Source organism: Engystomops pustulosus, chromosome 7 (assembly GCF_040894005.1).
Source record: "Engystomops pustulosus chromosome 7, aEngPut4.maternal, whole genome shotgun sequence".
In the NCBI taxonomy this organism is placed as follows: domain Eukaryota; kingdom Metazoa; phylum Chordata; class Amphibia; order Anura; family Leptodactylidae; genus Engystomops; species Engystomops pustulosus.
This window is the reverse complement of record NC_092417.1, coordinates 162335857-162349684: the sequence shown is the minus strand read 5'-3', so window position 1 is coordinate 162349684 and position 13828 is coordinate 162335857. Positions and strand designations below refer to the sequence as shown.

General features: G+C 35.7%; 1 protein-coding gene across 9 annotated transcripts in view; it reads left to right on the top strand.

The window, feature by feature from the left end:
* Positions 1 to 13828, top strand: part of PAX6 (paired box 6) — a 29237-nt gene that overhangs the window by 12226 nt on the left and 3183 nt on the right. For 4 of the 9 annotated variants that reach the window (XM_072118593.1, XM_072118592.1, XM_072118598.1 and 1 more), the window contains 8 exons: positions 1796 to 1926; positions 2360 to 2401; positions 2494 to 2709; positions 3019 to 3184; positions 11842 to 12000; positions 12253 to 12335; positions 12658 to 12808; positions 13353 to 13468. In XM_072118593.1, the coding sequence (XP_071974694.1) occupies positions 1796 to 1926; positions 2360 to 2401; positions 2494 to 2709; positions 3019 to 3184; positions 11842 to 12000; positions 12253 to 12335; positions 12658 to 12808; positions 13353 to 13468 (1064 nt within the window). Of the gene's footprint in view, positions 1 to 1242; positions 1365 to 1795; positions 1927 to 2359; positions 2402 to 2493; positions 2710 to 3018; positions 3185 to 11841; positions 12001 to 12252; positions 12336 to 12657; positions 12809 to 13352; positions 13469 to 13828 lie in introns of those variants that run through there. The other 5 variants (XM_072118596.1, XM_072118590.1, XM_072118599.1 and 2 more) reach the window with 3 other exon arrangements.

Below are 13828 nucleotides of genomic sequence, written 5' to 3'. Positions count from 1 at the left end.
CATGGGTTGACCTATAAGGCAGCATTATTTGAGGGATGTCTTGCCATTTGTGAAAGATGCCGCTACAAGGTGTCTTGTGATCTGCTCCGAGGTGTCCTACATTGACTAAGCCTCTTTTTGTGTGTGTAAAGGTCACTACTAGTATCTCTGTAGCTTTATGTGACAACAATTCCTGGGTGTATAAAATTCAAGGAGTCCAAATCAACACCATATGCTTTCTTATTAGCTGCCTAGGAGTGGCTAATGATTGCCACGGAGCCAGCTCTACAGCCTTCCCCTGGGGAAATCACATCATGATTAAGGCTTTAACCTTTTAAGTGAAATTTTTGTATTTTGCCATTGTCAGTGTCAATTTTTAAGTTGATAAATGGTCTTTACAAATGACATTCCTGTAGGGGATGCCGACTAAATCCCAAAGATCAGAGGAGCTATATTATACACAAGTCTATATGGATAAGTCTGAAAATTCAAACTCCTTAGAAATCCATAATATTGTGTATTAAATTTTTATGTTCCAAAAAATTGGTAAATATTTAAATGTTTACCATATAGAAGTATAGGCAAAAAAATACACTATATGATGTGTATATTAAAGTTCATTTGGAGGGTTTGGTCTATAATATAGACAGAAAGATGGGCTTGGATTTTTGGCGACCATAGCTCGAAGGGAATGTTTTAAGGTGTCAACTAAACCCTATAAAGAAATAACAGTGATAATGTAGAAGTGGATGTCAGTATAATTCGGTACTACCCCTCCCCAACCCCCTCTCTAGGCTACCTTAAAATAAAATGTGTCTTTCCCTTGAAGTAACTAGTGTTAGCCTTATCTCCAGCCTGAGTGATCTCCAAATCCGGATAGAAAGGGTCGTTTTTATCATAGTACCATTTGTCCTGACGATGCAATTTTCAAAAGCAGAGCACTGTCATAAAGTGACATGTCTGCCACAAGTACTTCAAATGATCTTTTCAATTAGCCTTCCATGCATGATCTGGGGCGACTTCCGCCTATTTCCAGAAATTAAGCTCAAACTTGACGTGCAGCTAGCTTTATTTTAAAGACAAATGTCACAAAGACTCATCATACTTTCCCCCTTCTTCTATATTTGGTGCTTATTTATTTGCTAAGAAGCCAGAGCCTCCTGCAAGTCCATTTATTATCAGTAGTCTGCAAGCTGAGGAGCACACACATCTCCTTCCTTCCTTCTTCTCCAGGGAAACTGTCTCAAGCTCTGAGACTTCAAGGTTTGAGGATTCTTTTTTGTTTTGTTTTTTTTTCCTTTTTTTTCGTAATGAACTAAAGTCCTGTAATATCTCAGCACAAAGGAATGGGAATCTCAAGCCAATGTCTGAAGAGGACTCTCAGGGTATTTATGAGACCTTCTCCGTAGAGTAGCATTGGAATTCCACCACATTTTGTGCCATTTATTTGCAGTTAGTTGAGGTACTCGTTGTGATCTTCGATCTTGGAAAAATCTTTTGTGGTTTTTGTGTTGTGTGATGAAGTCATTTGATGGTGAGGAGGAATTAACTGTTTTCTTACCTCATGTTATTAGGTGGAACCCATTGTGTTTTTGGAATAGCAAAGGAGTTTTGGGGATTCTTTTTTGAGAATGATTGTTGTGTTTTAGATTTATAAGCTATATATATATATTAGATATTGATTTTGAATATTTAGGCTGATGATGACTCTGTCTCTAACAGAGACTACTGCCCTCCACTCAATGTGGCTTGGGGGGTGTCTGATATTTCAGGGATGTCTCAGAGTATTACAATGGTTATTATGTTTTATTCTCAGGTCACAGTGGAGTGAATCAGCTCGGTGGAGTATTTGTAAACGGTAGACCCTTACCAGATTCTACCAGGCAGAAGATAGTGGAGTTGGCACACAGTGGAGCAAGACCCTGTGATATCTCCAGAATCTTGCAGGTGAAAATTCTTCTTGCTTACCAACTGCTCCGATTATAAAGTGATATCCATCTGTTTTTATTACACCCTCCCTCTACCGATATAAAATTTTCTCCAGCTTATTAATACAGCAATCATCTGCTTATCAAAAAATTTTCAGAATTTTTTTGTAAATTTAGTCACGCCATTTACTTAAAAAAAAATAAATAAAAATGCTGCAGACCCCCCTTTAGCTCGAATTCTATTCTAATGTTTTGGCTCTGATTAAACCCATGAATTTATTGGAGGAATAGTCAGATTTAAATAGGAAACTTAGAATATGTTTTCAAATATTTCAGACCTAGAGTTGCCAGGGCCGTTAATGTAATTATAAAAAAAAAAACAAAATTAAAAAGAAAAAAAGGGAAACAGACATAAGTTCTCATACCATTGAAGGTATATTTTTGTATTATAGAGCCATGCAGATGCAAAAGTGCCAGTGCTGGATAGTCAAAACGTAAGCTTGTCATTGTTTAATGCCTACTATAAAATTGTACTATTGTCTTGAAATTATTAATAATGTGATTTGTTGTTTGTCTCTCCGTACAGGTGTCAAACGGTTGCGTGAGTAAGATTTTAGGGAGATATTACGAGACTGGATCCATCAGACCTAGAGCCATCGGGGGAAGCAAACCTAGGGTGGCCACTCCAGAGGTGGTCAGCAAAATAGCCCAGTATAAGAGAGAGTGCCCATCCATCTTTGCCTGGGAGATACGAGACAGGTTACTGTCCGAAGGCGTCTGCACCAACGATAACATCCCTAGTGTAAGTCAACAGAGATGAATTCTATGCGTATTAGGACTCTGGGGGTAGAGGGATGTGCCGACATCACACAGCTATAACATATATAGTAACTTAAGAATAACAAATGGAAGGGTTCTTTAAGGCAAAACGGCTTAATCTGATTAATTATAGATATATTATCATGTATTAAAAACCGACCTTGAAATCCGAGGCAGGGCACCAATCACACAGGACCCATTGGCATCCACATCATAGACTGTACATCAAATTGTCACATTCGCAACTAATAGACAGCTAATAACCTTCTCCCTATCGTTCTTCGACCTGCAGGTATCATCAATAAACAGAGTATTGCGCAACCTGGCTAGCGAGAAGCAACAGATGGGCGCAGATGGCATGTATGACAAGCTGAGGATGCTGAACGGACAGACAGGGACTTGGGGGACCCGGCCTGGTTGGTATCCGGGTACATCAGTGCCAGGCCAGCCTACACAAGGTAAATATTTATGCATGTTCAATATCGGACTGGGGGTGGGGGGGTTTGCCGCAAAAGATGGTAATGATATTCTAATTAGTCTACGGGTGGGTGATGTCTCATTTGCATACAATGATTACCAATGTTTATCGTATATGTTTGTCTACGCCGCATCTCTAATGTAGTGAGTGTATTCCTTGGAGAGTTTATAGGACTGAGACGGTAGATTATAGCGGATCAGTGGTTATTAGAAGCGGCTGAGTTACATGTGGGGTTAATTATGTATTATCTTTTTTTTGAAAATACAATAATTTGAATGTGCACAGTTCTGCCTGTCTTATTGGCGTGGTGTATTTTCCAGGCACTGGCGTCATATTGGCTATTTGCTATGCGGTAGTTTATTTAGTATTATACCGCTATATAGTGCTGGGATAATAAGGAGTTTATCAGATGTAACAGGCTGAGCTGGCTTAGCCCTTAGATAAAACATAACCCAATGACATATCCAGATCAGCTACATTGCAGTAGTGGCATGGCCGAAGGTTGGGAATGGAGGTAGATGGCGGATGTATTCCCAAGGCTCACATGGAGTTTAATGAGTTGGGAGGTTATAATCCTCAGCCGATATTTCCTAGACAGTAGATGTGGCGCAGTATTGTCTTAGACAAGGTAGCAGAACAGGACCTCGTAGAAGGAATATGCCCAGTATCTGCCACAATAGATGTTTCTGTCACACACAAGAATTAGTTATGGGAAGAAGAATTCCATGGCGATGTAATTGCTCATTAGAGATCGTTTTGTTTCTCATTAAGGAGACATGAATAAAGCGTCTAGTTGGAGGGGCAGCTGTAGAAATGTTTCACAGGAGACCCTTGGACACGATACGTCTCCGCTTGCCAATTAGAAAAACAATATAAGAAGAAGGGGGCTAAGATGGGAAAGTGGGGCTCCCCCCCTATATCCTGATTAGTCCCATCAGTGCTGATCCTTATATTATGTGTCACCTAATGTTCCTTCTCATCACCATGATTGAGCCAGGCAGGACCCTCCATCTCATGGGCAGGAGATCAGTTAAGGTCACTGGATCAACCTTAGAATCTTCTTAAACTTTCTTTCTAACAATAGAAACTTTCTAACAAAATATATATGCCAAAAATATTGTATATTGATGATTGATGCGACTGGTGTAATATAATGCAATGCATATAAACACTGCATTGTACGCCCAACACACCCGTATATAGATGTAGCAGAGCAGAGTTTGTCATTTGGCGCAGCTCTACGTTAGGTCACTAGTAGGAAGGATTGGTATATTATTTGTGGCTGGAGAAGAATAATCTGCTTGCAATATTTTGTGTACAATATTCTATGAATTGTATTCACTTTTCAGTATCAGGTGTGATCACCCACAAGTTTTATAGAGATAGATAGATACTGTAGATAGATATAGATACTATAGATGATCGATAGTTTTGAGATACTTACATATGAGATAGACTGATAGATCTATTACGGTAATATAGATAGATAAATCGAAGATTTTAATAGATCAATAGATAAATATAAAATAGAGATAGATATTACATGTATATGACAAATAGATGTATCATTAATGCAGACACAGATGGAGATACATAAATATACAATTTGTTTAGATCTATAATATATTGATATATCATTATATAACTATATTGATATATAAAAATTAGACTATGAAATTAAATATACGATAGACATAAATATGTAGAGTATAGATATATATGTGCAGTTGTAAGTGTATATATGTATATAGAAATATAATATTTCTATATATAGTCACAATGTATACATCTATATATAGTTACAATGTATACATCTATACATCTATGTATACATCTATATTGATAGATATGAGATAGATAAATAGATAGATGTGACAGAGATAGATACAACATATACTTGATCAATAGATATATTTGATGGACAGAAATAGAATAATACAGATAAGACATAGATAGATATAAGATACATAGATATGAGCTAAATAGATATAGACATGTCCAAGAATTCTAACTACATATTAACAATGTATATATCTATCCATAGATAGAAATAGATAGATAGACACGCAGACAGACAGACAGATAGATGATACATATGACATAAATAGATATAGCAAGAATTCTAACTACATATTAACAATGTATATATCTATCCATAGATAGAGATAGATAGATAGACACGCAGACAGACAGACAGACAGGTAGATGATACATATGACCTTAATAGATATAGCAAGAATTCTAACTACATATTAAAAATCTATATATCTATCCATAGATAGATATGTCCATAAATAGATGGGGATAGATAGACAGAGATAAATGATATTCAAGGCAGCACCATATCAATAAACCCAATATGAGATGGTGCAGAGTTTGCAGGCACAATAGATACATAGATAGATAGATAGATAGATATGAGATAGATAGATAGATAGATAGATAGATAGATAGATATGAGATAGATAGATAGGATAGGTATGAGATAGATAGATATGAGATAGATAGATAGATAGATAGATAGATTGATAGATGATAAATAGATGGATAGATAGATATGAGATAGGTAGATAAATAGATATGAGATAGATAGTTATGAGATAGATATATATGAGATAGATAGATATATATGAGATAGATAGATAGATAGATAGATAGATAGGAGATAGATAGATAGGAGATAGATAGATAGATAGATAGATAGATAGATAGATAGGAGATAGATAGATAGGAGATAGATAGATAGGAGATAGATAGATAGGAGATAGATAGATATGAGATAGATAGATATGAGAAAGATAGATATATATGAGATAGATAGATAGATAGATAGATAGATAGATAGATAGATAGATAGATATGAGATAGATAGATATGAGATTGGTAGATATGAGATTGGTAGATATGAGATTGGTAGATAGATAGATAGATAGATAGATAGATAGATAGATAGATAGATGTCACATTTTATTGAGTTCTGTCAGATTACGGCTGTGTCTCCTCCTCGCTCTCTGGTGTTCGTCCTTTCCTTGCTGGAGGACATTACTGCCCTATAAGAGGCCATTACTGAGGCAACATAAGGCCGGCTGAGGCCTCGCAGGGCACAAATATGTTCCCAATATTAAAACCACCCTGCACACAGAGATCTCCATAATAGACATAAAAGAGGCCGCTCGGTCCGGGGAGAGAATTACGTACTGCGTGTCAGACACTTTTGTAACTTTCCCCCCCTCAGATAAGACTATAAAGCTGCTGTTTAGGATTCAGCCATTTTCCCCCCAGTGCACTGAGGCGCCATGTTGTGTGCTCCCTGGAAGCTGCTGTCTTACTGTCTGATCTTACTGGGTTTCCGCCTCACTGATTAAGACACTAAGAAACTCAGGAATGAGTCTTATTTCCCAGAGTCTTTCTCTCCTGTGTCGTCTTCATCTTGCAGGGAGTAAATCCCATACATGACACATACACAGGCCGGCGCGTCAGCTGCTTTGGCTGCGGGATAATAGTGCCGCACAGTTACCCGAGTCTTTCTATGGATTATCCTGAGTAGTCCATTCATTCCCTGACGACTTTCTATAGAGACTTTAAACCAGATATCTTAATTGAGTGTCACGTATATGTAACTCTATAGGAGCGAGCACTGGAGGGGGTAGGACATGTGAGAGGGAGATAAGGCCGGGGCTACATGGCACAAGTCACATCAAGAGCAGCAGCAAGGACTGGTGCGACTAAAGTCACATGACATTACAGTGTTAATTTACATCAATCAATTGGGATTTTTTCTTGGTGTAAAAAAAATATATGTTTTGTGGGATTTTAAAACCCTATGTAAATGTATTGGGTAAAATTCCTCTCAGAAAGTGCTAATTTCACAGCATATTTACTAAGATTGGAGATTTTTCAGTCAGAAATCCCTTGGACAGGGCATTTATGTATAACAGGGGGAGTGTGACAAACAATTTACCTCAGACCTAAGCAAAATGTGTTGTGGGATTTGCTGTCTATACAATTATACTGCTGCCAACCACTGTACATAGATATATAGATAATGGCGTCTTCCCATTATTTTACATATATAACACACACATATTATATATATGTGTATATATATATAGGCATCTGCCCGCCATTGTACATGTATAGCACATAGATATATAGATAATGGCATCTGCCCATCATTGTACATGTACAACATATAGATAGATAATGGTGTACATTCACCACTGTACATGTAGAACATATAGATATATAGATAATGGCGTCTGCCCACCACTGTACATGTATAACACATAGATATATAGATAATAGCATCTGCACAGCACTGTACATGTGTGACACGTAGATAATGATGTATATTCACCACTGTACATATAGAACATTATATATATATAATGGTGTCTGGCCACCACTGCACATGCAGAACATATAGATAGATATGAGGTAGGTAGGTAGATAGGTAAGTGCGTGCGTAGACAGGTAAGGAGATAGGAGGTAGGTGGAAAAGTAAGGAGGTGGATTGACATTTATAGGTAGGTAGAATGATGGATACAAATCAACATATTAATAGGTGATAAATAAATATGAATACATAGGTAGACCGATAGGTAAGTATAGAGAGGGGTAAATATGCTGATAGATAGATATACAAGTAAAATCGCTCCTCCACTTATATAAATGACTAACTTGCTGCAGTTTAGTAAGTAGTATATACATTACAATGGTGTGTGCTCCAGTATTATCTGTATTTTCTTCTAAAGATGGAAGGAGTACGTAGGAAACTCAGTATTTAAATCACTATATTCCGGCAATGCAGATGCAACATCTGCTCACTCCTTCTTGTCTTAACACTTTATATCTGTATATACATATATAATAGATTTTAAATAATGGATATATATATAAATACATATATATATATGATTGAATTAAAACTTCACTACAGACACCTTACAGTTGATTATTGCAGCCAGGGACTAAAGTAAAGTCTCAAGAGAGCTTCACCAGAGGTCACAGTGGGCAGAGAGGTCCAGCTGTAACTAGGGGTCATCTGTAAGGTTGGACTAATCCCTTTAAGTAGGCGGCCACCTGTACAAATGTAGGATATACACTACTTTATACACATATATATATATATATATATATATATATATATATATATATAAACATGCTGCAGAGCTAAGTTTATGGATATTGTTATGGTCATATATGTCAGTCTTACTAACCCTAGTACGATACTTTACCTTTCACGGCAGATTCAGTTGCGACAAATATCAAGGGTATAGAGGCAGACCTTATGGTAGGGTCATTAAGATGGCTGAGCTGTGGTTAGCCCTAACCTTTCCTATGGACTGGGTTGTATTTGGGGGAGAATATAGGAATGATGTTGGTAATAGGTTACAACCATGGACCATCACCTACTTGTAATATTTGTGTGTGATGGCAGGATCAACCACCAGTAGGGGGCTCCTTTTTTGTGGATTGCCTTATGTTTTTTAAATGTCACTGGTATAATAAACTTTATGGGAACTGCATATGGTATACTTATAATGTAGTATTCAAAGGGCTCTTATGGTAGGCATACAGTATAGATTTCTATAATTAGTCAGAAAGGGCTGCCCATATGGTCACTATTGATATATTCTAAATGATTACATATCTTCAGATCTAAGAACATTGAGTTTGACTCTCTCATAGAATATGAGTTACTAGTGGTAACAGATACTATGTATCTCTGCCTACATAGCACTTCAGGGGGCAGTAAAACAACCATCAAAATATTACAATATTATATAACAATATAAGTGTATGTCTACATTCACCCTATGCATACACTAGATAGTGGCCCTAAATATACAGTGCAAAAACAGGAAAGAAGTTTTAATACTTTTCTTAAAATGTTTATGTAACTGATATTTTTGTTTATTTTTTTTTAAGTTTCCATTTCTATGTCCATAGTAGAACTATCCTTTTGCTATAAACAAATTTTAAAAAATTGTCAACAAAACTTTATTGTTAAAAAAAAATAAAATCTTGTATTAGTAAGAATTGTTAGGCCATGTAGACCGTACAAAATAATATGGCACCCAACTATAACTCTGAAGGACTATCTGTTTTTCCATACACATACAAACACACTTCAGACATTAGTAGGGCAACACTTAAGAAGCTCCACATCAGATTCGACAAGTAAATAGATGGACACTTGTGTGATAATATGTTAGTTGAAGCTTATCTAATCTTAACTGAGTACTTTTCCGCCTTTTTTTTTTTTTTGCTGAGTAAATAGCTGGAGTGTATAGAGTTATCCCCATTGACACATTTAGGTGTTTTTTTTTTTTCTTCTGGTCCTATAGAAAGTTACAAAAAAAAATCCTATATAGCTTTGAGTAGGCCAGGCTGGAGGACAGTGATTAATGATAGCTACGCCTAAAGGTTAACATACTTGCCTAACAGTCTGTTGACTGGACCCCTTGTGATACAATGTAGATCACTGCGAGATTCAAGGGAATCCTTTTGTTCTACGTCTCGATTGTGTCCTCAAAATTCTACCCACGGAAGTTTGCCAATCCCCCTAGCCCGAGTGTTTAATAGTTTCTCTTACTCTGCTGCCATTGTGCACTGCTGAAAAGCAGCTCCAATTCTATTCATGTGTTGGTGGTCATCTCAATAGGTCTACAAACGTCCATATGGTCCTCACTGTAGATGAATCCCTAGATTTAAATGGAAGGGAATGTTGGGGTTTTAAAACATTTCAAAGTGTTTGAAAAGAACCCACCAGATTCTGTCACAATTCTCTTAACCCTTTGAAGGCAACACTATTGTGTTTGGATATTCCTCTGATGTTAATTCCCACAATATTTAATTACAGAAGGTACAAATTCTTTCAGGCAATAAGGGTCAATAATTTTTTCTCTTCTTTTCTTTGGAAGACCCCAGAAATTCCCAACTCCCCATTAATGTATTTAGAAGTTAGTTACAGATCATTAGACCACTGTCAAACAAAAACCAAAAAAAAAAATCTACACAAAAAATACATAGATAAACCAAAAAAACTAACCAACTAAGCTAAACTAATAAATATGTTGGGGGGGGGGGGGGTTTGAAGTCTCATGGTAACCTGTGCCTAATGAATATTTTAAATACAGGTGTGGTACTGGTTTTCTTTTTTTTTTTTTTTTTGCATGACCACATGACATATGTTTACAATAAACAAAAACACAAAAGAAAAAAAAGTTATTATACCTGGAAGAGGCATTGAAAGTTTCAATGTAACCTGGGCTGAATTCCCTTTACATTTTCCCTATATTTATTTTTAAATATATGAAATAATGTTTTTATTTTTTTGCACCATGATTAAGTCTTATAGAAAAGATAAAAGTTTTAGAAAATCACGTTCAATAATAATTTTTTTTTCGGAGCAAAAAAAAGTCATATACTAATAATAAAGGGCCAAAAACTTGCATGAATTTGTCTGAGTTGAAGTTTTAAAAGTATCCTGGTATAAAATAACTTTGCATTTTCTCTATTATTTTCAATACATGTTTTTTTTGGTGCCACCATATCACCATATCATAACAAAAAAAAAAAAGTAAGGAAAAAAATTAGTTTTTTGGGTAACTTCATAATTTATTGATCATTGTTATAATATTTTTTTTACAACACCATTAAGTCTTATACCTACCATTAAAAAAAAAACATACAAAAAAAAATTGGGGGCGGAGTATTCAAGTCTTCAGGGTAACAATGGTTTTAATCACTTTTCCTATTAATTATTCTGAATATAGGTGTAATCAATTTTGGCACTTCCATTAAGTTATATAACTGATCTAAATATTATAAAGTTGATGTATGTTACCAAAGTCACTATATTATCTGCTAAAAAAAATATAAATAAATTGTACCGTTTTTTTTTAATCCCATCCATGTATGCCATATTACAAAGAATGGACAGTCCCTTTATCTAAATATAAAATTCCATTTTCTGCAATTATAGGCTGTTCTTACTGATGATATAATTACAACTGTTCACTGTAATAGGTGTCAGGGAATTGCACACTCGTACAATGGTTGAATAAAATTGTAGAACAATGCGCGCACTTCTAAATTCAGAACCTTTAAACATGAAATTGACTGTAGGGAATTCAAATATATTAAAAAAAGAAAACTGGATAAATATTTCCTTTTAGAGATGACAAGCTTAATTTAAGTTCTTAATCAAATTTGTTGGGAAAACTTAAAAACAACCAATCAACATTGAATTGATTACAATTGACTATAGAAAACTCTATAGATGAAGTGTTAACACGGCAACACGGCCACTAATTATTTTAGTCTTTTCGTTTTTTTACATTGAAATTTTTTCCTTAAAATTTTAGAACATGAGTAATTTCGTTTGAGATCTACTTTAGACTTGGCTTGAGCTAAAAAAAAAAGGGTTAATTAAAATATCTCGGAGACACTGGTTTTCAATAAAGAAGTCACTTTTTACAGGAAATTTGTTGAATTGGTTAATTTGCATATTTTCTAAAAGTACATATTATTAGTTTGCTAAATTAGTTTTTGGAAATTGGATTGTTTTGAATTGATTGGATTGATTGTTGGACAAGGTTACATGAGTTTAACTTACCTGTTCTGTTCTAGATGGGTGCCCACAACAGGAAGGGGGCGCGGAAAATACTAACTCCATCAGTTCTAATGGTGAAGATTCAGATGAAGCACAGATGAGGCTTCAATTGAAACGAAAACTTCAAAGGAACAGAACTTCATTTACCCAGGAACAAATAGAGGCTCTAGAAAAAGGTACGGGTCATTATGGAGAAAAGACAAAAATATATCATTAATAAAAAATATATTGAGATTGATTGTATAAGTAAAATACTGTAAGATGTGATTTCCATGTACACAGTGGCTCCTCTCTCGACGGAGAGGGGGGGAAAAAAACAGTGGAACAAGGGCCACAAGAGCTCATCGTCTAATTGGAGATGTTTAACAGCTTTGATAATGAAACCTGTACATTCCCCTTAACTAACCTGTTCATTTGTATGCTTGCAGAATTTGAACGAACCCATTATCCTGATGTGTTTGCCAGAGAAAGATTAGCTGCCAAAATAGATTTGCCAGAAGCTAGGATACAGGTAACTGTTACTATGTAATTAAATAAGATGTTTGACCCCCGGTGTAAAATGCATCGCATTTCGTTTCGAGAAAAACAGTCATGTAGATATGTGGGGGCTTTGGAGTATCTACTTTTATTTATAGATCCAAAGAATGAAAAGTGTTATGAAACTAATAGAGATGTCTTCAATATTCAGTAAATAGTCAGATTTTCCCAGAGGTTCAATTAAATCTAAATACTTTGAAATAATCCATTTATTAGTCAAAACTCCCCAACCTCTACATTTTCCTAAAGTTGACCAAGTAAAATTGATCACTCAATGGATCTCCTCTTACGTCCAGGTATGGTTTTCAAATCGGCGAGCGAAATGGAGAAGAGAAGAAAAGTTACGGAACCAGAGGCGACAAGCCAGTAACACGCCGAGTCACATTCCTATCAGTAGTAGTTTCAGCACTAGCGTCTACCAGCCAATCCCACAGCCAACAACTCCAGGTCAGTACACGGACGCAAAAAATGGAAAATGTCTACTAGTGAAATTTTGAGACAAAGACAAAGAGTGCCAACAGTTTTAAATTACAATTTTATTTTCTTAATGATTGGGAAAATAGTTCAGAAACTTTAAGCCTCGTAAAGGTTTTGGGTGGGACAACCCACCGTCACAAAGTTAGGTTAAGGGTAATATCTCAGCTGACATTTCAGAATTTTGGGACAAATGTGAGTAGAAATGGGAATGTGAAGACAAAATACTTCCAATGTAAACGTGAGTGATGATGTAATAACTTTTGAAGGGGGGCAAGGCTACCACTTCCACTCGCTTCTTCCACATAGGTCAAAGGTTAGCACCATTATTCTAATAGTGTTGGATAAATTTATGCGGAAATGTTGATTGTTTCCTTCCCATTAGCCCAAAGCCTTTTCGATGAAGGCCTATGGCAGTTCATTTTTAGGAATTATCTACAATAGGTTGTTAATGTGAGAAAATAAAATAAAAAGGCTTTATAGTATATAATAATAACTTCTGTCTTTCATTCTGCAGTGTCATCATTTACATCAGGTTCCATGTTGGGAAGAACAGATACAGCTCTTACAAACACGTACAGCGCTCTGCCACCTATGCCTAGCTTCACCATGGCAAATAACCTTCCTATGCAAGTGAGTATACTCATGAGCCACTACGATTTATAAATTAAAACAGAAATAGACTGGCTAGTTCTAAAATTACGCACCTAACAAGTTATAACTTAGTGAGGACTTACTTCAAGACAATATTTAACACCTTCCATTCATAAAGGGGGAAAGATTAAACATGTTCTGGACATTTTTTTCCTAAAAATATCACAATTTAAGTATCAGATTTCTATTTGTTTCTCAAAGATTCGGAATCTGGAACTAAAAAAATTCTTAACCTTATTGAATTAGTGATCTACAATGAAGGATCCACATTTAAGGCTCAGTATACAGATCAGACAGTTTGATCTACACTAATATCATCTAAGAGTTCTACGAGAGTGA